This window comes from Crassostrea angulata, chromosome 10 (assembly GCF_025612915.1).
Source record: "Crassostrea angulata isolate pt1a10 chromosome 10, ASM2561291v2, whole genome shotgun sequence".
Classification (NCBI taxonomy): Eukaryota; Metazoa; Mollusca; class Bivalvia; order Ostreida; family Ostreidae; genus Magallana; species Magallana angulata.
The window spans coordinates 20055308-20079210 of record NC_069120.1 but is presented as its reverse complement, the minus strand read 5'-3'; the positions used below and the strand labels follow the sequence as shown (position 1 = coordinate 20079210).

Here is a 23903-nt window from a genome sequence, read left to right as displayed (position 1 = left end):
TCCTTTCCCTACAGTTTTGTTATGATTTAAACTATGTAAATAGGATGCAAATATGTGTTTATTAAGGTGTCATGCACTCATTTAATATCCTCTTTGGTGCAGATAATTGACTGCTCAAATTGTGTCATGGGTTTAAACTAACAATAAAGATTATTTTTAGAAAAAAAAGATTGATGTGTTGATATCTCTACTTCTTCATTACAAATAAAGAGCTCTAAAAGTCTGCTATAAATGGTGATCAAAAACAAACAAAACAGAGTCTTTCTGCTCTTTACTCTGCTACAAAAAAAATCCCGACAGTAGGTCATGCTTTTTAAGTCTTACCCCTAACTCTCACTATATGTTTATATAAATTTAGAATTAATGGTGAATACTATGTGGTGTATATAGTACAGTTTTTACAGAGCAGAAATTTACATACCACTTGTGGCCACCAGGCTACCTAAGTCGCCGAGCTTCTCTTTCAGATTCCAGAAGAGTCAGGATGTCACCCTCTCGGACTGGGCCCTTGACATTTCTGATAATGGATCGGTTACTGTCGTCCAAAAATTCTACTCGCACCTAGAAATGAAGTCACATAAAATGTCACATTCATCCAAAAATTAAAAAATAGATGTTTCATCTGCATTCTTAATTTTTCTGTTTGACTTATTTTCAACTATTGAACTGAAAATAATATAATGAAATGTGTCTTCATTAGCGCTGCTGGGAAAAGGACACTGTGTCCCTGCTTTAACAAATATCTAACACACACCTGAGTACACTGTCCTTGGGAACCTGTGCGACCAAGCACCTTCAGAACCTGAAATGATGAGCAATAAATGATATAACAGTAAGAGGATATTAACTTCATTGATTTAAAGTATATGTGAACCTGTTATCGTAGGCAGAATGTTCTGTCATTAAAAGACAAATGTCCTATGGACAAACTGTGTTTTGTCTCTTGCCTAAATTTTGAAACGATTGGTCTAAATTACCTACTGACAAAGCAAATCTGAGGCTGCTACATTTCGAGTATATTGGACAGATTCTTACTATGACATTGACGGTAGCCTGGTCATGGTAAGATTATTCTTTTTACCATTACCCTTGCTCGATTCTTGAAAAACTTTGTTTTTTACAAAACTTGACAAAGGAAATGCTTAATTTCCTGTTCCTTGCTGACAATACCCTTTCGGATCTATTTCAGTTTAGAATTTTCAAAATTGTCCATCGAAAAAAGGAGAGCATTTCACATTTGACAAAATTTAAAACACCACGAGTTTTTCAAGTAAGATAAACGTATCAATAATAACCCCCCCCCCCCCCCCCACTTCAACTCAAATAAGGATATCGCGCCCACAGTACCTTTTAGGATTAAAAATAACAAATTTTTGAGTTTAACAGGACCTCATAAAATTATTCTCAAAGTCTTAACTCTCAAAAGTTCGAGGAAAGGTGCCATTGTTGACATACCTTAGCCAGCTTTACTGGTTGTAGCTTATCCATGCTTGGAATATGGACGAAAAAGGACCGGAACAGGTTGACACGCACGGAGGTCGGCGGTAAAAATAAAACGTCTTTCGATCCCGATCTTATAACAACAATTGATTGGCTTCATTTCAGTTACTAATTCCGTTTATAAATCAGAATCCCATTAAATTCAAAATTCTTTATAGGAGCTCACTTATGGATTTAGAGAGGAACAAACTCCCTTTTGAGGATTTTTTTTGGGATCAGGGTCTGTATATTAATTGTATATTAAAAAACATACATGAGGATATGTATTCCACCCAATGTGAAAACTCTTGGATTTCTATGGTAAACAATTTATTGTGCTCTGCTGGTTTTAGTAATGTTTGGTATGCACAAAATGTTCCAAATCAAAGAAAACTGTTTTTAGATATTAAGCAAAGACTATGTGATGCCTTTATCCAGGAAAGAGACGACTTCTTTGCGTGTTCCTCTAAATGTTACGTATACAAATATTTGTACGACCCTTTTGGTCTCCAGTATTATCTTTAAAAATGTATATCAGAAAATATTGTTCACTATTTGACAAAATATAGATTGTCTGCGCATAGACTAGCAATAGAACAAGGTCGGTATAATCAAACTGTACGCTCGCGTCACATTTGTAGATTTTGTACTCTTAATAGGATTGAAGATGAATATCACTTCATTCTTGAATTTCCAAAGTACAGTCATTTACGGTGTATTAATGTCAAAAATTATTACTGGTCAAAACCTTCTTGCTTCAAGCTTGTTCAGTTGCTGAGTTCGAGAAATAAGAAACAATTAAACAAACTATGAATTTTTCTTAAGAAGCCACAGAGTATAGAAATAATTAATTGCTTTAATTAATATGTATATTATCGTCCTTATGTGATAATTTTAAGTATTATAAAATACATATATTTACATTTTTCTTTTCTATTTTCTTTTCTTTCTTTTTTTCTTTTTTTTTTTTATATGTAATTGTACATTTGTGGCTGCCAAAAAAAATTGTTCACATCGATTATGTATTTTCATGTATTTATACAATGCCTATAAACCATGTGGTTTTGAGCTAATAAACTATACAAAGTTTTGAACTGTCTTTGCACTGGAAATCACTCTACGCGATTTTATTACAAGGAATCATTCGAAGGGCTTTGTGCGAAAAAAAACTATCTAGAGATTTGAATTGAAGCAAAATTACATAATTATCATCACGCACAAAAGTTGAGTTGCTATGTATTCCATTATGCAGAGTTTTTATTTCTATAAAAATAAATGGTTTCCTTCAATTCTGTTCATCATACATATTCATAGTATTAGTAACATGCAAAATTATTATAAAAGCATATTTTCACAACAAACTTAATTACTGAAAACACCGGTTTTTACTGAGATGGATATTGATAGTTACATGTAATATAGCAGTATGCATGAAAATGTACATGCATCATGGTTTTAACCTCTAACGTATCCGAAATATACACATGTAATAACTATATACGAATTTTAGGAAAATGAACTTTAACCAAAAAAAAAAAATGATTGCTGTAAAACTTTTCGCCTTAGCGAACTCAATACTGCATGTTAGCCTACTGTCATGTGTTGACTAAGTAGGTGTAAATATGTGGTATTGTTAATACTGGGAAGATTAAAATAAAATATTTTTTTAAAATACAGTTTAGATATACTGAGTTGGTGTAAGAACACAATTCACAATATGTTATATTCTACTTTTTTGTATTTGTTTATTTTTCTTCTCTTTATTGTAGACAAGTATTAACATGTGGATTGTAGACAACATATATTACTGACGGAATAGCCGCCATTTAAATATCAACTATGTAAATATATATACTCTCTTTTCAAGAGCGAAGTCTACTGACAGAATATCGACAAACCAAAGACATGTGTTATTGAAGGTTACACTAAAGGAAGTTTACAAACTGTCTCTAACCTTACCGTAATCTGAAACAAAGATTGTTTATAGTTCTAAATGCATAGGATATCAAGAGTCGAACATAACGAAACTTGTTTTTAAAAAGGTAAGAATAATAGAATTGTTTGATGTATAGTACATTGGCTGATATTCATGTTCATCGATTATTCTACACAAGCTTTAAAATACAGAGGCTTACTCGGTGGATCTATAGTGGCACCAAACCCGTTGATTAATCGTTACCCATATTCCAAAAAACTTAAGGAATACTTCATTAGGTTTTTGTCAGCAAAGGGGAATGCAAAACTTTCCATAACTGAAATCAAATAATACTTTCAGCAGTGCATTAATTTCTGTAGAATGTAGTCACTTTCTCATTTTGTTAAACTGTGATTGTCTAGTTTTATTTAGAGTTACCAAATGATAAAGAGAATAGTTCCTGCTTGTATCTTCATAATCTTCATAATAGTCTCTTCAGACCGAGAATAGAATGGAACTTTTCAAAGTTACTGTCTCAATGCATTTCTTTCTGAATACAATGTTGATCAAATCAAATCTTTAACGGAGTTGACTACTGTTTCGAAAAATAGATAAATAATTTACATTCTTGTACATTTATTTACGCAATGAAAACACTGAATTTTCTGTTAAATAAAAAACATCTTGCATTTCTGTGATTTTTAGTTGCACTAGAAATCAATATCAGCACTTTCTTTTAGCTGTTAAATAGAAACCTTATCCCCCTCCCCCGGGTCGAAATCTTGGATGATTTGAATCTTTTTAAAGTTTTTGAGTTCAAAACTTATAAGTTTAAATTGCTGCAATATAGTATAATATGTTGATTTAACCTTATTTTCTGTTGTCGTCCTTTACCAAAATTGTTCTCATTTGCTGTGTTCACACATTGACAGACAAATCAGGTGAAGTAGGCCAACGAAACACTTCCAGGACCCATAATTCCAAGTCGCAATGTATAATCTCCGGAAAAGGAAACGGAATGAAAAATGGGGTGAATTATATATATATTGTGCTTTCATTTTATTGGTGGGCATTACTTAAGTACTTGGTCAAATTTACTGTTTCGGGGACCAGTATGTTGGTAGACAATGGTTCTATGAATTGATTTCGTGGGACGATCGAATGAATACTAGTAACGAAATTATCGAACATTGATAAAACCACATTAATTCATATTTAACAATGATTTTGCAGTTTTGAGTACATTCCTCAAATAATCAAACTAGAATTAATTTCCAGCCTACTTTTATATGAAACAAAATTCAATGACATATATCAGATACATCTAGATGGATTGTTTAATTATTTTCATATATCTTGAAAGAAATCTTCATGGGGAAAATTAAACGACAATTTTTTTGGTTGAGATTGTAGAGAGGGCTAAAAGAGGCTGTGCCTGCTGCCTTATCCCATTCAATATACTATCCTGAATAAAAATATTGTTAAAATTAGGTTGTAGAATATTTAGTCAAAGTAAGCTGTGAAACAAAATCTTTTTGTACTCAATGATGATACTAATATCTCTGGATGATTATTGCTTAGAATGAAAGTCGCTTTTCTATGTACATCAAACAAATATTTTTTTAGATAGTAGTCAGAAAAATGCAAACATAAAACAACGGCGTAATCAGAAGAAAAGTAGTAAGCAGAAAATGGCGACACAATCATCGATCAAAAGAAGTGAAAAGAGAACAACAAAGAGAAGAGTGTCCAAAGATAGAGCACCACACAGACCTGATAGAAACAACAAAACATCAACGAGAAGACCGAATTTGCACCAACAAATATTGTCTCCAACAAAACTTGCTAACGTCACCCGACAGGCAAACACATTCAAAGATCGAAAGCAAAAGCCGAAAAAATCAAAGCTATCAACCAAGAGAGAAAACAACCTGGAAATAAATGTACCTTCTTCGAAAATAAATGAAAGGAAAATATCACTACGTAGGACAACTTTAAGGAAAGACGAAACGAACACACTCTCAAAAGGAAAGCAAGAGAGTTTGCAGAACACAAGTCGACCAAACCAGAAAAAGGGAATCCGAACTGGGCGAGGCCAGGTTTCAGGTCCAAAGACAAAAGTAACACAACCCAGAACCTCACAGAAACGTAAGAGAAAAGGTTTTCAATCCTCAAAAGAAAAGATTATTACACCGTGGACAGATTGCGCTAGAACGGCATTGGATGATGGTTCAAAGCGCAAGAAAACTCGAAGAAATCTGAATGACAATTTTGAAGATATGTTTTTGAGGAAAGTGGATGTAAAAGCTCATATTCGTTTTGGTATCGGTCAGAACATACATGGAATCAGTGTTACGCCGGACAACCAGGTGTGGGTGAACTATCAGAAAAATCATGTAAAATTGTTCAGTGTATCTGGAGACGAACTTAGATCTTTCGATTTGGAATATTGTCCCGTTTTCAATTGCTGTACACCAAATGGCGACCTCCTAGTGACACAGGGTTACGCTGGGTGGTCCTCAGCGGTTATACAAATGATTTCTCGAGAAGGAACGGAAATAATGTTTGCAGATCTTTCCTCATACGCCGATTTGCTTTGTGGAGTTCATTACCAAGATGAAAATATGTACGTCATCGGTCACCGGCATGTTCCAAAGAGGTATTTCGTACTCAAACTTAACATGAATGGAGAAGTAGAGGAAATCCTTGAAACAAACACAGAATGCAGAAACATAAATCATATAATTTCTCATCAAGTACAAATCATTGCCATGTGTACTACCGAATTTGCTATGCTTCCAATACATAACGGTGGAATTTCATCCCGACCCATTAATAAAGTGCAATTGAAGAACACATATTCCGCTAGTACATCTGTTGACAATCTTGGAAATGTAATTGTGGCATCTGGCTCAAAGATTATGATCATCGATCCAGGTCTAGAGCACGTGTTCGAAATAGATACCGATATACAAGGGACAATTTTGTCAACGGCTGTCGATCAACAAAACCAGCTTTGGATCGGAACGGAAAATGAAAACCTTTATATCGTAAAATACCTTCGGTAATAATATTCTGGTTTCAATTTAAAGCTTTATTAAGTACAAGGAACAAAATTAATTTAAATGTGAATACAGTTGAAATTTGATTGTAAATTGATACAATGACATACATGTCCATATACGTATTGTGGATTGTTTAAAATGTGTCTTTATACATTGTTTTAGCTGCAATTATGATGTATGGTATTATGGTTTCTTTAAAAAATGCATTTTAAACACTTGTGTTGGTACTATATACTGCTCGGAATGATTTTGTACAAAGACTATTCAAAATGGTCGTTGCATATCAAAAATCATGTTAACTTCGACTCATTTGAGACAGTGAACATATGATAATGTTAATTGTCTTTATACATGTAGCAAATATAATCATGAGCAAGCTACACATTGTATCCTCAGACTGGTCGTGCGGTTTTATCATTACACGGTTTGCTGCCGTTCTTTTAATTAGACGCCCTTGTTGTTATAATTTTCTGTTTGTTGATTACCTAGACAATAAAATGCTTTCTTCGGTGAATCATGCAAAACTTTGACAAGCATTGCCTTTAGTTTGTCCATTCTATGAAGAAAATGAGGTTTTTTTTTTTGGTTTTTAACAGTTAAAGTTATTTCTCTTTTCAACTTACAATTTTTCCATCATTTAATTTTTAGATGACAGGGAAAGGAGCGAAGCTTCACACTTTTTATTGTCATAATTTTACAGTGTTTTCACCAAGACCATTTCTGATAATGAAACATATTATAATTAATCCAACACTGTACAGAGGATTATAAATTTTCGCCCAATGTTAATTTTGCCCGTGTGCACTTGCAAACGGTTCCTTAAAAGTATGACCAATGTGCTCATTAGAGATCATTCTGCACATATAATATTAGCAGAAATAATGTTCACTGGAATACCAATACTCTCATATTATAAGCATTATACAGACTGATATGCTGGAAGAAAAGTTGTAATATGATCTTTTTCATTTCTCTGAGGTCATGCATTTTATTACGCTTTGAGGACTGCAAAACCATGCATTTTATTACACAATCCATAAATATTTTCTCTCTGTATTTACACAAATAAGCAAGGAAATGACTGAAAACAAAAGGTGACAGAGACCAAGTTTATCAAACATAACAGCACATAACATTTACTACAGTAATATACATAGACTGAGAATCTGCAGTTTAAATCACTGTCTTATTACACAGTCACAAAAACCAATCTCTTCCAAATCTAGTAGAGAGTTATCACTTGTCCGCAAATTAAGAAGCTGGGTTTCCTTCAGCAAGTGTTGTTTACTTTCTTCTACCACCACCACCACTAGCCAGGATTGTAGCAATTCTGATGAAGATGTTTATTGTGTCCATGTAAATTCCCATGCATCTGCAAATAAATCAAATCAAAATCAATGTAAACAGGAAAATATGGAGCCTAAATTGTTCTTTATTTTAAAATGTACTGCTTAAACATTTCTTGCTGTGGCCTTCTATCTGGTTGTGATATTTTTTTGTGGCTTCTCAATACAAATATAAATCAAAATTTTAAATTCACTCAATTTGTACAGACATACTCTATAGAAAAAAATGCTAACACTATAAAATACAGATTGAATTTAAACTTCCACAGAAATAAATTTACGAACGCTAGATATCAAATATAAAAGAGATCTTCAGAGCATGTAAGAGACTTGTTTAGACTTACGCGTTGATGGGGTCAAACTTCTGGGCGCTGTAGACGGGGTGATTCTCAGCCCTCTTGATCACCTTCTGTGTGTCATAGAGCAGGAACATGCTGAACAGGACCAGGCCACCGTAGATACTGATGGAGTAGAGGCCCGCACCCAGGGATGTAGTGGGCGGCAAGAACATGCTTCCTGTAGCAGAGAATTACATCATAAAACTTGGGAGTTCATAAGCAATGAGAAATAGATTGTACTTCAAAGGTGCAATAGACAGTTTTTCTACCACCAAAAATTTCAACTTTTCATTCAGCTAGCAGATCATATACGAAATATACTTTGAATTATAAAGCTTCACTTTTATCTGCATTCCAAGATTATTTTTCATCAAATGTAAATCTTGTAAGATTTTAATATAGTAACAATTATCTCCTTTGCATACATATAAAGTAAATCACACTTATAACGAAGTGCCAGGGACAAGCAATTTTGCTTTGTTATAAGCACAATTCATTATATCCCTCAAATTTACAACATGTTATTAAGACCAAGGGAATGAAAATCACTTTGCTGTATGCGTCAATTCATTATAATAAGTGTGTTCGCTGAAAACATGTTTTACTGTAATAGCAGTATTCTGTAAAAAAAAACGGTTAGTTTTACTTAGGGAAAAGTTACACTTATGTGGTAAGCTTACAACCACATAAAGTACTCCTGCGCTATGGTATAAAAATCAAAATTTGTATATGGTAAATCCCGCATCTGCATATTTAATGTCCATATCAGAAAATGTGTACTTTACCACTAGCTTAATTAACCACTTTTATAGTATATACACAGTTCATATCTTTAAGATTATCACACCTACCAAGTGAAGAGACAAAAACAACACCAAGTCCAATAGCTAGAGGGCCTCCCATGTTTAGGAATTTCTCACTAGGTGCACACATGGCAAGAGCTGACAAACCTAATGGAAAAGAAATATTCCTTGATTTCATTTATTTAGGATAACTTTAATGGTCTTAAGTTCACAAAATACATTATATTGATAATTAGCTATACACATTTATCTGACATTAAAAACATACCGGTAATATAAATTTGGGAAGCAAGATAGTTAAAACAGAGAACAGTCTTTTTCCCAAAAAAATAATGGTATGTGACAAAATTAGTCAGATATCTATTGTGGCCCTGTCTTCATCAACTTTCCTCATCTTAATTCTCAGCCTTAAATCCAAGGTTTTACATCAAATTTTTTATAGAATTAAATTGAAAATTGAGTTGAGTAATTTTAAAATGTTGGTGACAGCAGGGCCTGGACGTGTATAATTTTAAGAAAAAATATTATCAATTAGACATTTTTGTCCTAACCTCCGACTACTCCTGCAGTGTACCAGGCAGCTCTAACAAGGAGGGGACCTCCCAGCATGGTGAGGGGGGCAACAATCCCTCCCACCACAGCACTGTGTAGCATCCAGGCAAGCTGTTTGCTGCCTATGCCTTCTTTGTATGGGATGGACTGTGTCAACATGCTGGTACCAATCAGTGCTACAATGCCTCCAATCATGGACTGTTGTTCAAATAAATCAAATTTCATTAATAATGAGTTTTGCTAGAATAAAAAATATACATCTATGTCAAATGATACTAACAACTTGGAAATTTCATGTATGTAACTGTCTTTGCAAACTTAGGCATTTTTAAATTAGAAAGCTTGCTGAAATGTTATTTGATCTTGATACACAAAAGATCGCCTTTTGAGAAGTTTTTTAAAATACTTACTGTCATTGAACTTTTCATTGCAATATTCATTAGAGCAGGAGTTCTGGCAATGGCCACAGCAGTAGCAGCAGTTAGTCCAACGCTGGCTCCAAAGTAAAAGTAAGTGGATCGAATTCTTTGTTTGACCTCATCAGACCAGAATCTATTAATACAGGAAAAAAGTATATGTTCTTCTTAATAAAGTTCTCTGAAATCATTTGAAGTCATGGGAGGTAATGACCAAGGACAGTAAAAAAATGACTGGTTCATGTGAACGTAATTTTTCGAGAATGAATGTCACAGTATGGGCAATGTCATGGTCACATCTAAAGGTCATTTGTAATATCATAATGACATCTACCAGCATAAATTCATTTGATTTTTGTATCATCAAAAATTTAGAAAACTTGAAACATTTGAAATCTTGGGACATATTTCCTCATGAGAACATGATAGTCTCCAATTTATTTCAAGCATTCTGTTACACAATTTAGCAACAGTGTATTTTAGGTGGTACATGTATGTTTCTGCAAACTCACGCTCTTTTATCTAGGGCTGATATTTCTTTGGAGGCCAATCCATAGAAACACAAAGACCCCAAGCCTAGTGCTGCTCCTCCGGCAACCATTCCTTTTCCAACAGTGAAAGCTAAAAAAACATTCAATAACTGTATCCAAATCAATACAATGTATCTAAACTGAGCTTTTATTTATTTAACCGTGATGAAAAATTACAAAAATATAAACTATAACAGGAGTATGTACATAATTTTTTTCATTTTTTTCATTATGATAGAAGTAATACCACTCAGATATCAGAACATTTGGAATGTCTGTATTGTTTCAAAATTTCAAGAATTGAATAAAATTATTGTTCTTCTGTCATTGATTTTAAAACCAATATGTTCATGTATATTCAATTTACGCTTACCTGTTTCACCTGCTGGTGTAGTCAGCTTCTCCAATGAAATTCTTGTTCTTTGAGCTCGACGGGTCGCACCGGACCGTGAATCTGAAGCCAGCTGCTGGGTGCGGGTTCTCATACATAACTGAGGCTTGTTCAGAGGTCTCCCAATGCCAGAAACGAAACTGGTGATGGGAATGCGGCACAATTTTGAGGCCAGCATTTTAAGCTGTAAAATATATTTTATGACACCTTGATGTAAACAAACCTAAATAAATGCATGCAGTCATCTCACATACAAGATATGTATATGCTGAAGTTCAGAACTTCAAGTTCTCCAAGGTGTGCTGCGAGACCCTGCCCATGATATGTGAAATGGGGGGGGGGGGGGCTAATTTAAATGATAGCTAGAAGCAATCTTTTACATATTGGTTGCCAATTTTATCAAGTTTTACCCAAAATAATTATTTATAAATCTTGAGAAATATATGCAATGTGAACAATAAAGCTATTAGGTTTGAAAAAAAGTACATGTATCAATATTCTAAAACGAATAATAATGATCACAGGCTGATCTGATGCAATGTTCTAATTTTACCAATACATTTATTAGTGATCATAGGTAACTGACATTTTGATGAATACATGTATACTAAAATTGGTTTCAAGTACACTTAATATTCAAAACTCTCAAGCCACTTTTGTCGCTTTTGTGCCAAAACTGGTTTTAAGTAAGGGACTTCACTCAATTTAGAATTTTCTCGAAATTTCTCTACTGGTCACTTACAAATTTCAGGTCCCGTCTATGTTAAAAAATAAACGTAAACCAGAGCAAAAAATAAAAAAAAATGTAGTTTTGGTAGTAATAGAAAAAATTAAATCAGGAAAGATAAAAGATTTTGATCTGATCAAATGAAAAGCGCAACTCTTACATAACTTCGTAAGGCAATAAAAAATGATGGATTTTAACAATCCATTTAAATAAGCGGTCTCTTGAGTAGTTTCCAGAGTTCAAGCTTCATCTAAACTTTGTTCTGAACCTGATTTTTGTTTAATTACTTACACAGTTATTTCAGAAACGCTTCTTCAAGTTCTTGTAACTTCTACGCAACTGTGTATCCGAAAACTAAATACCGGAACTGCATGTCCAACGAAAAGTCGTAGAGTATATTTATATAACGTTATTTGTATAATCCCGGAATTTTTTTCTTTTTTGTAATATATTTATATCATGAACGAAAATATATGATTTTTTCAATGCACAAATTATCAAAATCAATTGTTTGTTTACAGTGATATATTTTCAGAATTTAAAAAATGATTTTGCCAATGCGGTGGAATGTTGAAAGGGATGCTGGGCGTTTAGGCACGGAAGAAGTTTGGACACCCCGTGATCATAATACTGATGAGATGATTCGGTACCAAGATGCATTGACAAAAACATTTAGTCAACGGTCAATCCACATATATTTGCAATTTTTGAACTAGAAAGAATTCTACTTTTTACGACATAATATAATTCTTTTTTAACATGACGACGTTCATTGCGTGACTTATTTTAATTATCTTGAAATAATAAACGACTAGTTCAACAATGTTTGGAAAGAAAGTATCGTGCAATCAAGCAGTCTCAAGAAAACTACATAAACCTGACGGTACGTATAACAAGCAATATTCATTAACGTAATTGTAAAAAATAATCAAGATTTATTTTAAACACTACCCACAAAGTACTTTCCTTCTCTACACTGCTACCTGTTTACTAAAAAATTGCATCTTAAAGTCAAAAGCCGTGGTGACATGAAAGTGAAAGGTTGATAATGTTGAAAATTTGTACAATAGGCCTTATTGTTCTGCAGTGATATAGACATATATACTTAATTTTTCTGGGTTACATTTCTAATCCGAAATCATAAAAAGCCACCCCCTCCACCCCCCCCCCCCCCCGAGAAAATACATGTAATAATAAAGTTCTTGAGAAGTTTGCCAGGCAATTTGATATTCATTTTCCTTCCTGATACTCGACTCGATTAATTTAATGTGAAAGTCCTCAGTGAATGGACAAAAAATGGATGTCTCATTATCGTTGATGTCAAATTATGTGAACCTTGAATAAAAGATCATTAGGGCATGTGGACTGTTTACATTTTTAACAAGTAAACGTTTACGTTCTCGTCTCGTTTACGTCTCCGTAGGCCGCTTTAAAGGGGCATGGCCACGATTTTAATCAAAAATCAGTTTTTCGATTTTAATGTTTCCAATGCTTTAATACGGCATTTTTAATAGGCAACCAACATTTGAGTTTCATTCGTTGAGTTATAAGCGAGTTACAGAGCTTACAACTCTTTGCTATGTAAACAAAGCTTTAACTGTTTACATTTTGAATGTTGAAGTAAAAATTCCAGTTTTAGACTTAAAAGAATGTGTTCAACGTTAGGAACTGTTTATTTATGCTCAAAATGAATCGGAATACGAACAAATTAGCTTAATTTTTTTTTTTATACAGGTATTTGAACCTTTGTAAACAAAAACAGGACACGAGCCTTGTTTACATGACAAAGAATTGCTAGCCCTGTATTTTGCTTATAACTCAATGACTGAATAAAAACAGAAAAATAGAATTCGACCAAAATCGTGACCATGCCCCTTTAAAACATGTTTAAGGTCCGTTCGACGTTTGAAATCCCTTAAAATACACAAATGAAATCGTGTACATTTTTCCTGTAGTCGGTCAATGTATCTTATAAAAGACTGTAAATACGTGTATCTTAAAGAAAAAAAACAGCTCGCCGCGTTTATCATATTTAGCTTTCTAATAGATGCAAAAATCCAGTCACGTTATATAACTCATGCGTGGATCTACATGTAGTTAAGGGGGGGGGGGGGTCCCCACCCACTCATGAAAAATTCTCAAATTTAAAAAAAAAATCTACATAGTAAAATTACCGAAAATATGCCTCGGACCCCCACCCCTGGCAAACATAAATCCCCCCCCCCCCCCCCCCCCTTGGAAAAAATTCTGGATCTGCGCATGAAACTTACTGTAAGCGTGTTCGAAGTGACTATAATTGTAATAAACAATCACTGAGTTTTATAAAGCTTAGCTGATGAGATCTCAGTAGATAACATATAGTGATATTCAAATCGTTTTATATTTACATTCCAAATATTTTTTGCATGCAAAGTGTGTGAAAAGATATTGCAGTAATAAGACTGTAACACACACAGGGTACTCAAAGGTTAGAATGACTAGTTTTATTATGACGTCACAAACGTTGAACGCTGTAAAATGCAACGTCACAAGCGAGAATCAAAGTTCACCCTTGTGGCTGCTACAGTGGCTCTTCCATTAATTTGAACTCACCCATAGGATAAAACAGAATGATTCAATGGTTAAATATAAAGGTGGATTGTCATGGATGCCAACGTAATACATTTATCTATCGGAAAAGCCCGAAAAGTTGCGACTGATGATTTGAGGTCTATTGTCCTAGGACCGATCTATTCTCTCCGTTTTTATTAAAAAGCAATGGGTCGCAAACTAGACCACATTTCGTTGAAATTGGTTTATAAAATCACTAATAATGTATCAGTCATTACAATAAAAAAAAATTAGAACTATTGAAACATATCAAAATGAGCCAATTTTATTCATTTTCGTTGAAAATTCATGAAAATCATGGTAGATTCTTTATAAGTTATCGTATAAAAATAAGCCACTGCCAAGTGTTATGGTGCCTCATCCTTTACACCTAACTGTGCATAATAAATAAACTATTTACATATACTATACATATACATCATGTTGCACCCTCTCGAATTCGTGCACTAAATGTGATTATATATATTTCATGGAACAAAGTCAATTATCGTCACAAAATTTGACACTTGTTTGCATATGGGTTTTGTTAGCATAATAAGGACCTTTTCTTGGATTGTATACAGAAAATTTTCTGGCATATTTTTCTTATTTCCAGAATTCAGATAAAACCATAAGATATGAAATTTTTCAAAGATGATACAATATCATTGTTTTGTAAATAGTGTGGGAAATGTAGAGTAACATATTCTACAATAATTCATTTTACCAGGGACGTATATACTAACGGGCGTTAATATATAGTCCCTGATTTTACCTTGCAATGGTAAAATAAACCATATTTTATAACTCTTATATGAACAACCATGTTTATGTCTCTTACAACCGATATTATACTTTCATAAATAGACAGTCACACCCACCATAACTATTTTCACACTGACAAGATAAGCTACACGTATTTCTACCGGTGATGCTTGAAAAACTACATACATGTACTTGTTCCTGAGAAGGGAAAGGGTGTAAAAAGCCAACCAATTAACTTTGGATCCGCCGGTAGGTGCCGAAACGTCTTTGTATCGAAATGCCTATATTTACTGAAACGTCTTTGAAAGATGGCGGGAGAATGGCGGGAGAATGGACCATGTACCATGATAATGGTTATATCGACGATATGTAAGTATACTTAATCTTTGAAATGAGAACAGACGGTCTCCTCTTTAAAGTAAGATTTCAATATATAGATTTAAGGGTTGGTATTGATCAAATTAATCTCGTTATTTTATTTTCGGCACAGAAATGTCGCATACCCAGTCTGTCCCTTTCACTTTACTCAATGCTATAGTGTATCGCATAGCCCCCTAACTCCGTCACTACCCCAACTGCGTCACTTTCGGGAAACTCCTCGCTGTTTAAAATCAAGTGCGGTTATGAAGTCATTTTTTGAATGTCAAAAAATTTCGATCAAATGTCAACAATTTACAACGGTTAAATTTAAGAATGTGTTCAAACATAACAAAATTACAAAGTCATTTTATGCAACAATAATTGCATGAAATCAGCTAACACTTTTTCACTTTTTTGCACTAAAATAACGATATTCCTGACATGCGGGCCCATTCGATGATTAACGGTGGTCAGTCATTTTAAGAGAGGTCAAGATGAAACATTTCACATGTAATTTATTTTTTATTAAGGTCATTAATACATTTTTTTCAGTCTGCAATAGCATTCATGCAGTACACTTGATGATAACGTCAAATCGCTCATGCCGTAATTTTTGCCTTATACAGGGTTACAGATATATACGATATGTCGGTGTTTAGAATATGCTACATTTATTAAAAATGTAATAAATAAATAATATAATCATCAATATATTCATTATTGATATGATATTTATGAAATATGTAAGGACAAAAATCAAACGGCTTCCATACATCCTGAAAAGGTCATTGTGATTGTTGTTACAAGGACCCATTTATTAATTCTGGCGATCATTTCACTTTGATGAAATTAAATACAATTTAAATTGTATCCACTGATTTTGCTTCTTTTAAATTGGCCTAGATACAAGTTGAGTTTAAACTAAATTGTTAATGTGTCTTCATTCCCTGGCGTATCATAGATCATGAAGGTGACGGAGTTAGGTTCATAAGTTATGAAGGCAAGTATGATAAACGTCGTATTCAGAGGGCTTATTTAAATAATAATAGAAATATTTTTGTTAATAATTTTATGAATTATAACGTTTCAGATTATATTTAGTTATTGCAAATGATAAAAACTGCAAAAAATAAATTGCAGAGAAATGCGGAATGTTTTCTGCTTATGGTGGCGGAGTTTGGGTACTCGGGGATATATCTACTTGAACAGCTTGGGTGAAGCCCACCTTTTGGATATGCATACATATGGTACCCATGTTTAAATGAGATTCAAATATATATTATATATTTTACACCAAAAATGTTGGTGGGAAAATCAGTATAATACATAGTAACAGTAGCTGCACAAGAGACATTAATAATTTAAATCTCTGAGCTGACCATATCTGCATATTTCAGTGATGCACTTGAAGTTATAAGCACTGCTTCTAAATAAGCGATGTCAGCCATATTTCTCTTTCATCTGATCACCGCTATCCCTAAAACTCCTATATAAGCCACAGACCTCTTAACAGCGTAATGAACAGTTTAAGGCCCAAGGTATTTCGCTGTAGAGGTCTCACCTGTATATGTACATCTTGCCTTGCCATGTTGCTTGGTTGCTATGAAATTGTTATGCACATAAAAAAAGAAATAAATTCTATGCATAAAATCTAAAGACCATGAAAGGAATACAACACTTCAGCCACAAGTTTCACATTTGCAGTCGGTTGTAACAAAAACAAATTAAAGGGTTTATATTACTGTGTGACAGTGCCTATTAAAGTATTTACGAGCGCTGTTCAGATTTAATTTTAAGTTTATAATTCTTAGATTAAGCACTTTGATGTTGCGCATGTACATATATATTAAGGCTTTAATTATCATTTTGTAACAAATATTAATCATACTAGTCAGAGTTTGTAACATTAAAACAGACCATATAAGATTGTATGTGATATATTTGTATTTTCAGGCATTCCATAAATTGCAGAAAATGTGCTTTTAATAATCCCATATGATTCCCATATCATAGCTGGAAACTTACCGGTACTAATGCCCCGAAGCCCAGGACATCAGGCTGCCAGACCTCATCTAGTCTTCTCCAAACAAAAGTAATAGTTTATTTGATCAACCACAACTTTTAATAATAAACAATAAAATGCTTTCTTGAAGTTAGCAAGCAGAGAAATGTATTGCAAAATAAAAACATAACCTGCTAATGTAGGTTATGTAATTTTTTTTCTGTAATAATTGTTACCATCATAGCCCACCCACATAAATCATCAAAGAACCAGACAATAATCAATACAAAATGTATTTAACTTAAACTATTAGCCCCAAGATTGCTTAGACTATACGAAAATTATGTGTCCATTAATTGGTTTTAACTGGTAAAAAATTGACTTTGGTTAGTTTAAATTTTTTGTTTTCAATTAAAATGAATGCTTAATCTTGATAATTTCTCTTCTAAATTAATTTTGATAACAAAATTGATATCAATTAAAATCAAAAACATTCAAACTTCAACATACTCAGACTCTGGTGTTTTATTTTGTTGATTTACTTTATAAACTAAACTTGGTTATAAAGAAAATTAAATTTAAAAAATACACAATCAATTTTAATTAAACTTAATAGAAAAAAGTGACCATTGTTGTTTGAAGTCAAAAATGTCTTGCATGATTGTTGAAGCTTGACAATAAGCTCATGCATCAAAATGTTATTGAAATATATTGCATTCCTGTCCCTGTTTTGCATCTTGGTAAATTTTCCAAATAAAGTCATTGATTCTGTGTTTGTGACAGGACTGACATTTCTATTCAATTTCTTACATAGTAAGTACTGCATGGTTATACAGTATAAGCTCCAACCACTTGTTTCCTACTTTGGCTTAAAAGTAAAAAGGACAGTGCAGAGTTCCCTTTTTATGCAGTGAATACTGAAATGATCATTTCAAATGTAAAAAAAAAAACAACTCTGAATTCTAATCATTAATAAATATATATTTCATTACACTTGATAAAAGGAACTCGGCATTCTGCAATGCCCTTTCACTGTAAACAATAGCGCATTGTCGACAGTCTCTATTTTGTTTCTGATAAAATTAAAGAAAGGCTGCCATTTAGTAATTGTAAGCATAGCAATTAAAGACTTGCATGTATATGGCATATATGTCAGCCCAATACTAGAAAAAACTAATGACTGTTAACATAACATCACGTGTGTACAAGTACACTTGCTTTTGTGAATAACAAAAGTCTTGCAAGAAAATTTAACCGATCTAAAAAATAAGTCCATAGTTGAGTGTCAGATTTTTTTTAATAGGTATGGTACCCAGGTGAGCAATGTGGCCAATGAACCTTCTTCTTTTAAAAAAAAACCCACCAATGGCATTACAGTTAAACTAAAACAGTCTGAGATGTTATTATAAATTAACTTCATGCATTCCCTCTTCATATTTGTATTGATCCAGGAATTCTCTTTGATGCTCATTGTAATTCTGTATTGAGAAATACAATTCTAAGTGAAGAGACAATTTAAAACAGAGTATGATAAATAACATATACATATATAGGCCATATAAGTAATGAATGACATACACTAAGTCTGGCTTTTTTCTTTCTTTTTTTAAAACTGTTATAAAAAAATATGAATGATAATAATTCCAATGTGGTTATTATTCAGTACATGTACAAATATTGGGTAAACCAACAAAGTTTACTCTTATTTTTTCTCATGTTGCACGAATATTATACGTGTATAAGGATTTTATTTTATTTTAAACTGATATCCTGTTAAATCGCGGATTTGTATATTCCATGTATAATTCCTTATTGAGATAAAGGTGTGTCAATTGTATATAATATATATAAGTTTACATGTAAGCAAAAAAAGTGTTAATTTTTAATTTAGATATTTTTTAAGCAATAGGAATTTACCAAAAGATATAAAGCTAAATAAATCACTATCACTGACATTCACTTAGAGATTTCATTGACCCGTTCTAGTGTCCGATATATGATCAGTCAATTAGATCTTGTCAATTTCTTAAAAACTGTGAACTTGTTTATGGCAATTCTTTTACTTCATGATACAGAGCACAGCATTAGCAGTGATACAACTGGAGCAAAGCCACGATGGTGAGCTAGTATAGAAAGCTCTGCTAGGGTGTGCATATGTATATATAGACACTTCATTGATTTTTACGTTATAAAGGGTTGTTGCTGATACAAGACTGCCAGTTAGCCGTGTGAATTTACAGGAGAGCACTAGTCATCTTGTCGTATTCTGCTCATTGACATTTATCCAGTGAAGGCACCTGTTTACTGAATACAAAAGACCTTATTACAGAAGCCAAACTACTATAGGAACATTTTCCACAGAGAAAGAAAAATTATTGGTAATATTCCTTACAGCGAATTGTGTGAAAGAAAGTCACCAACTGGAGATACTCGTGTATGTGGCTTAAAAAAGGTACCTTTTTCTTATTTTAAGGTAAATTTAGAGATGTTTTAGGGAAGATTTTTTTTAATAAAAATTTTTGTTTTTTTTCATATCTTGGCTATTTTGATTTATAAATGGAATACAGGTTGATTTTATAAATGTTTCTTGTGGCAATTTCCTATCGCTTTAGATTTTAAATGTTGTACATGATTTTTAAAAAAATCAGAAAATAGTTTTGACTCTTTTGGAATGGCGTCTGTCAAGCATTTTGTAATTAATGTTTAGATTGCAACAGAATGCAGTGTAAGTTTTGATTTATTTTCATCCATGTACACAGATTGTATGGTAATTGGTCATTTGGTAGAAGATTTTTATCTTTGAAGGGAGCATATTTAAGCTAGCATTGATACAACATTTAGATTAATTTTTTTTTTCGTGGTTATGGTTATTAATTATTCAGGTATAAGTTCATAATTTTTGGCAATTAGTTAAAAATTATGCCATCAATACTTGTACTTATATGGTGTATTAATTAAAGAAGTACTTGTTTCAAAGAATTTATAGTAAATGAAATTAAAGGAAATAATTTTGCATCACATTGCATGCTTCTAGCTTTGGCAATTAAATTGCTTGAAACACATTAAGGACTTCATTTTTCATAACCATAAGAATTGTAGCTTCGACTCAAAGCATTGATTTATTGTTTGGCAATTTATATTTTATGTTTCATATAGAAATATGACCCACTTGGTATTAAACTACAGAGATGTATATGAATCTTTGTTCAGAAATTAATTAAGATTAATCAAAATTAATTCCACATCTTAAAAAAAAGATGTATCTTAAGATACATCCTTTTTTTAGGATTTGGAATTAATTTTGTTATCATCACAATAAACTGTGAATGTGCACATTTTAATTTCAAAACTACGTTTGAGCTTATGTTCAGTATATTAGAATATTATAATGATGAATTCAAGATTTAAGAAAAAACACATTAAATTGAGGGATGATAATTGTACAAAATATATTCATACATGAACGTGTAGTACAGACCATTTTTCTGATGTGTCACGTCTCGGTTAAAATGTATCTCTCGGTTAAAATGTATTTGTACTGTTTTTTATTCTGTGTTAATTAAGCTTTATTTTACATTAGAAATAAAAGAAACTGATAATGCAGACAAATCTTGAGAAAATGGATGTTTTTAAATATGAAAATATGAAACAACATTGTAAAACTTCAAAGATACTTTAATAGAAATATACATATTTTTGGAACTTTGACCAATGAATTTGAAGTTTTAAAAGCACTTTTGCAGTAATACAGGTTAATTTAAACAATAAAATGGGAATTTGAGTGTGACATAATCTTGATTATTTTGTGCAGTCTATGATTTTTCTTAGGCTGCTGAAGGTTTTAACCAAAGGATAAACGGGGCGTGTAGATTTTAGGTCTGTCAGTTTCAACAGAGCTATAAATATGAATCACAATTAAATTCACCAAGAAATGGGAGGGAGTCATACTTGGTGGATGTAAATATAATGCAATGAATACAAATCTTTCATTTTTTAAGAAGAGTTGATAACAAAATAGCATGAATTTATCTTCAGATCATTTGAACTGTACCTAATCGTGTTTGCTTTGCCTCAGTTTTAAAGCTTTTTAACAAGAGCGTGAACTTTGGGCAGTATGTGACATGTATTACTGCAATTTGATGAAGGCATAATCTACTCATGGTAAACTGTCCTGTTATTGGCTAATAGATATGAATACTTTGGATGCAATGACACTTGTCCGACTTCATCCAAGGCTGTATATTTCAGTTGAAACAGGTCAATTTCACACAACAGAGCAGTTTGTTGGAAAAAGTTTAATATTTATAATGAGCTTCCCGACGCAAATTCAATGAAAGGAGATCAATATTTGACAGCTTGTTTTAATGAACAAACTAGATAGTAACATCCCACCAAAAGTCCAAGTTTAAGTTAAGTTAAATCTTTCTCCTTGCCATTAGGCACATAAGATGTGTGCTGTAGTAAGACTATTGGAGGTTTTTAGGGTACAGATTTTGTAATAATTTGTACTCCAAAACAATGCTTTTTATTTCTATTTTTTATTTTCTAATTTCAAACCGGACGAGATTTTTTGACCACAATGGCTTCCAAAATGGCTACCGTATTTTTTGAAAATTAGGTCGATACGGTTTATTGGGCGAAGGAGGCCGTTTTTAGCCAAAAAAGAAAAAAAAGTATAAATAGGTCGACTTCGAAGAATTGGTCGAAAAATTATACCGCTAGTTTTAATGAATTAAATAAATGGTTTAAACCAATAACGTTATCATATGGTAGCCTTTAATCTTATTTCACAGTTTTAAACAAAAGGGAATGAAATGCATTTATTAAAAACATCGTAAGAAAATGTCTGAAATTGCAACAAAATTTTCAAACCAATTAATTCAGTACGGCCGGGTTAATTTAAGATCATGTTTTATTACTTCTCTGTTATGTGTACAAACTGGTGTAAACCGGGGGATAGTAACCTAGCCTGGAGGCATGACTATGGTAGCACATGCCACCCTGTGTCTGTGTGACTTTTTAGTGTGTATATACTCACGAGTCAACATATCGAAGCCTGCGGGCATGATTAGCACGTGCCGAGAGTTCAGCTGTGTATCAACAAAGTAGGCGCTTCCCAGACTGATTTCAGAGACACCTGGCTAAGATTTCATCGAGAGTTTTATTTTGAATATACAGAGAAAACACAAATTGTTTTTTTTTTTTATTTCTACCCGACGATATTTTTCCCCCGTAATTACCCTTTGTACGGTTCTCATTTTACTTTTACCACACGATATCAATTTCCTGTTTATCGTAAGCACACGATCAATATGCATGACAGCATGTAATAATGATCGAAAGATGATTCAGTTAGCGATCAAAGTAAGAAATGTAAGAAGAAATAAATTTATTCACATTTAATTTGTTTAAATGATAAATTACTACAGTATATTGATTAAAATCCATACGATTTTTACACAGAAATTCAAGCAGTACGCGTTATAGTAAACACTCATGATTTTATTGGAGGGTTGCATAAATTTTTGCAAAATTTCATATCAAATTTTCCAACCAAAAAAAAAACATAAATAGGGCGAAACGATGAATAGGGCGAGGTCCACGTGTCAGGAAAAAAAAGTATCGACCTAATTTCCGAAAAATACGGTATCTATCAAAATAAGGAACATATTTTTAAGAAAAGCGGTAGATTTTTAATAAAAGCGGTAGGCGGGAGACAGAGCTAAAAAGCGGTAGACTTCCGCATAAATCGGTAGAGTTAACATGTATGTTTTTAAGTGATCAATTTTAAATTTCTTAGTACATTGTATATAAGGGTCAGTTAATTAACATAGCAATCAACTTGAAAATGTCATATTAACAACTTTTGTAATACTTTTATTGTTCCTAACATGTTCACAGGATAAAAAACAGATTTAGATTCCTCTCTGTTATATCATTCAAACAAGGTTTATTTTGTTCTTTTTCATTTTTTTAAGATGCTCATCTTGCAAACTCTAATAGATACACTTGATCATTATGTCTCATTGATATTCATCATCTTGAATGGATTTCAAATCATGGATAACAGAAGGGACTACACAATGTACCTTTTTGTTAGATACATGTAGCATCGTGGACACAATGTTGTGAACTCCATCAGTACATACATATCAATTAGATGTGATATATAATATGAACATGAAATTGGCTAAAATGGATGTGTGGATATAATTTGCTTTCTTGTCATCTTGGATTAATTCAGTGTTCCCATAATCTGAGTTATCTTCATGGATATATCATTGGCATATCTGAATCTATTGACTTTTTTTTTTATCTCTTCTGCTAATGGCTTGCAAATATACATATTTTTTGGGTTTTGTTTTTTGCAAGATGAATAACTGGTTCTTTCAAAGGTAATGTTTTTAACTTACAGCTTAACTTTTCAAATATATTGGTCATATATCTCATAAAAAAAGGATTACATTTTGCTTATGAAACTGACTTAACAGAAAACCTTTAAAAGTAACGCTAAGACTACGAAGTATACAAATTAGATGTCTGGGTTTTTCTTTAAATAGACTGACTTGCCAAGCCTGTCATTAAAGGGTTAGACTATTATTGTCTGATGTATTGGTAACAGTTG

General features: G+C 32.6%; 3 protein-coding genes across 8 annotated transcripts in view; 2 read left to right on the top strand and 1 right to left on the bottom strand.

Moving 5' to 3' along the window:
• The first annotated feature begins 3308 nt into the window (after positions 1–3308).
• LOC128164493 (uncharacterized) lies at positions 3309–7319 on the top strand. Of its 3 annotated transcripts, none has more exons than XM_052828361.1 (3): positions 3309–3521; positions 4327–4424; positions 5025–7319. In XM_052828361.1, the coding sequence occupies exons 2-3, from the start codon at positions 4420–4422 to the stop codon at positions 6460–6462; spliced, it is 1443 nt and encodes a 480-aa protein (XP_052684321.1). In that variant the 5' UTR covers positions 3309–3521; positions 4327–4419; the 3' UTR covers positions 6463–7319. The 3 variants fall into 3 exon arrangements, with proteins under 3 accessions (XP_052684321.1, XP_052684320.1, XP_052684322.1); XM_052828360.1 differs by having other exon boundaries at positions 5021–7319; XM_052828362.1 differs by lacking the exon at positions 4327–4424 and having other exon boundaries at positions 5021–7319.
• A 235-nt stretch (positions 7320–7554) lies between these two features.
• LOC128164494 (growth hormone-inducible transmembrane protein-like) lies at positions 7555–11998 on the bottom strand. The gene is made up of 8 exons (XM_052828363.1): positions 11854–11998; positions 10818–11019; positions 10427–10535; positions 9909–10050; positions 9498–9696; positions 8995–9093; positions 8150–8321; positions 7555–7831 (listed from the first exon to the last, which is right to left on the bottom strand). Exons 2-8 carry the CDS (start codon positions 11011–11013, stop codon positions 7744–7746), a joined length of 1005 nt encoding a protein of 334 aa, XP_052684323.1. The 5' UTR covers positions 11014–11019; positions 11854–11998; the 3' UTR covers positions 7555–7743.
• A 3203-nt stretch (positions 11999–15201) lies between these two features.
• LOC128167190 (paladin-like) overlaps positions 15202–23903 on the top strand; it is a 68372-nt gene continuing 59670 nt past the window's right edge. The window contains exons 1-3 of one of the 4 annotated variants that reach the window (XM_052832761.1): positions 15202–15285; positions 17230–17368; positions 19473–19751. The gene's annotated coding sequence lies outside the window, so the exon portion shown is untranslated. Of the gene's footprint in view, positions 15286–17229; positions 17369–19472; positions 19752–23903 lie in introns of those variants that run through there. The other 3 variants (XM_052832763.1, XM_052832762.1, XM_052832764.1) reach the window with 3 other exon arrangements.

Excerpts from the sequence above, each read along its gene's own strand:
- LOC128164494 (XM_052828363.1), bottom strand. The coding sequence starts at position 11,013 with ATGCTGGCCTCAAAATTGTGCCGCATTCCCATCACCAGTTTCGTTTCT. Across the intron at positions 10,536-10,817 it reads TACACCAGCAGGTGAAACAG|CTTTCACTGTTGGAAAAGGA; the intron begins GTAAGCGTAAAT and ends ATGTTTTTTTAG. Across the intron at positions 9,697-9,908 it reads CAATGAAAAGTTCAATGACA|TCCATGATTGGAGGCATTGT; the intron begins GTAAGTATTTTA and ends TTTGAACAACAG.
- LOC128164493 (XM_052828360.1), top strand. The coding sequence starts at position 4,385 with ATGTATAATCTCCGGAAAAGGAAACGGAATGAAAAATGGG. Across the intron at positions 4,425-5,020 it reads GAAACGGAATGAAAAATGGG|ATAGTAGTCAGAAAAATGCA; the intron begins GTGAATTATATA and ends ATATTTTTTTAG.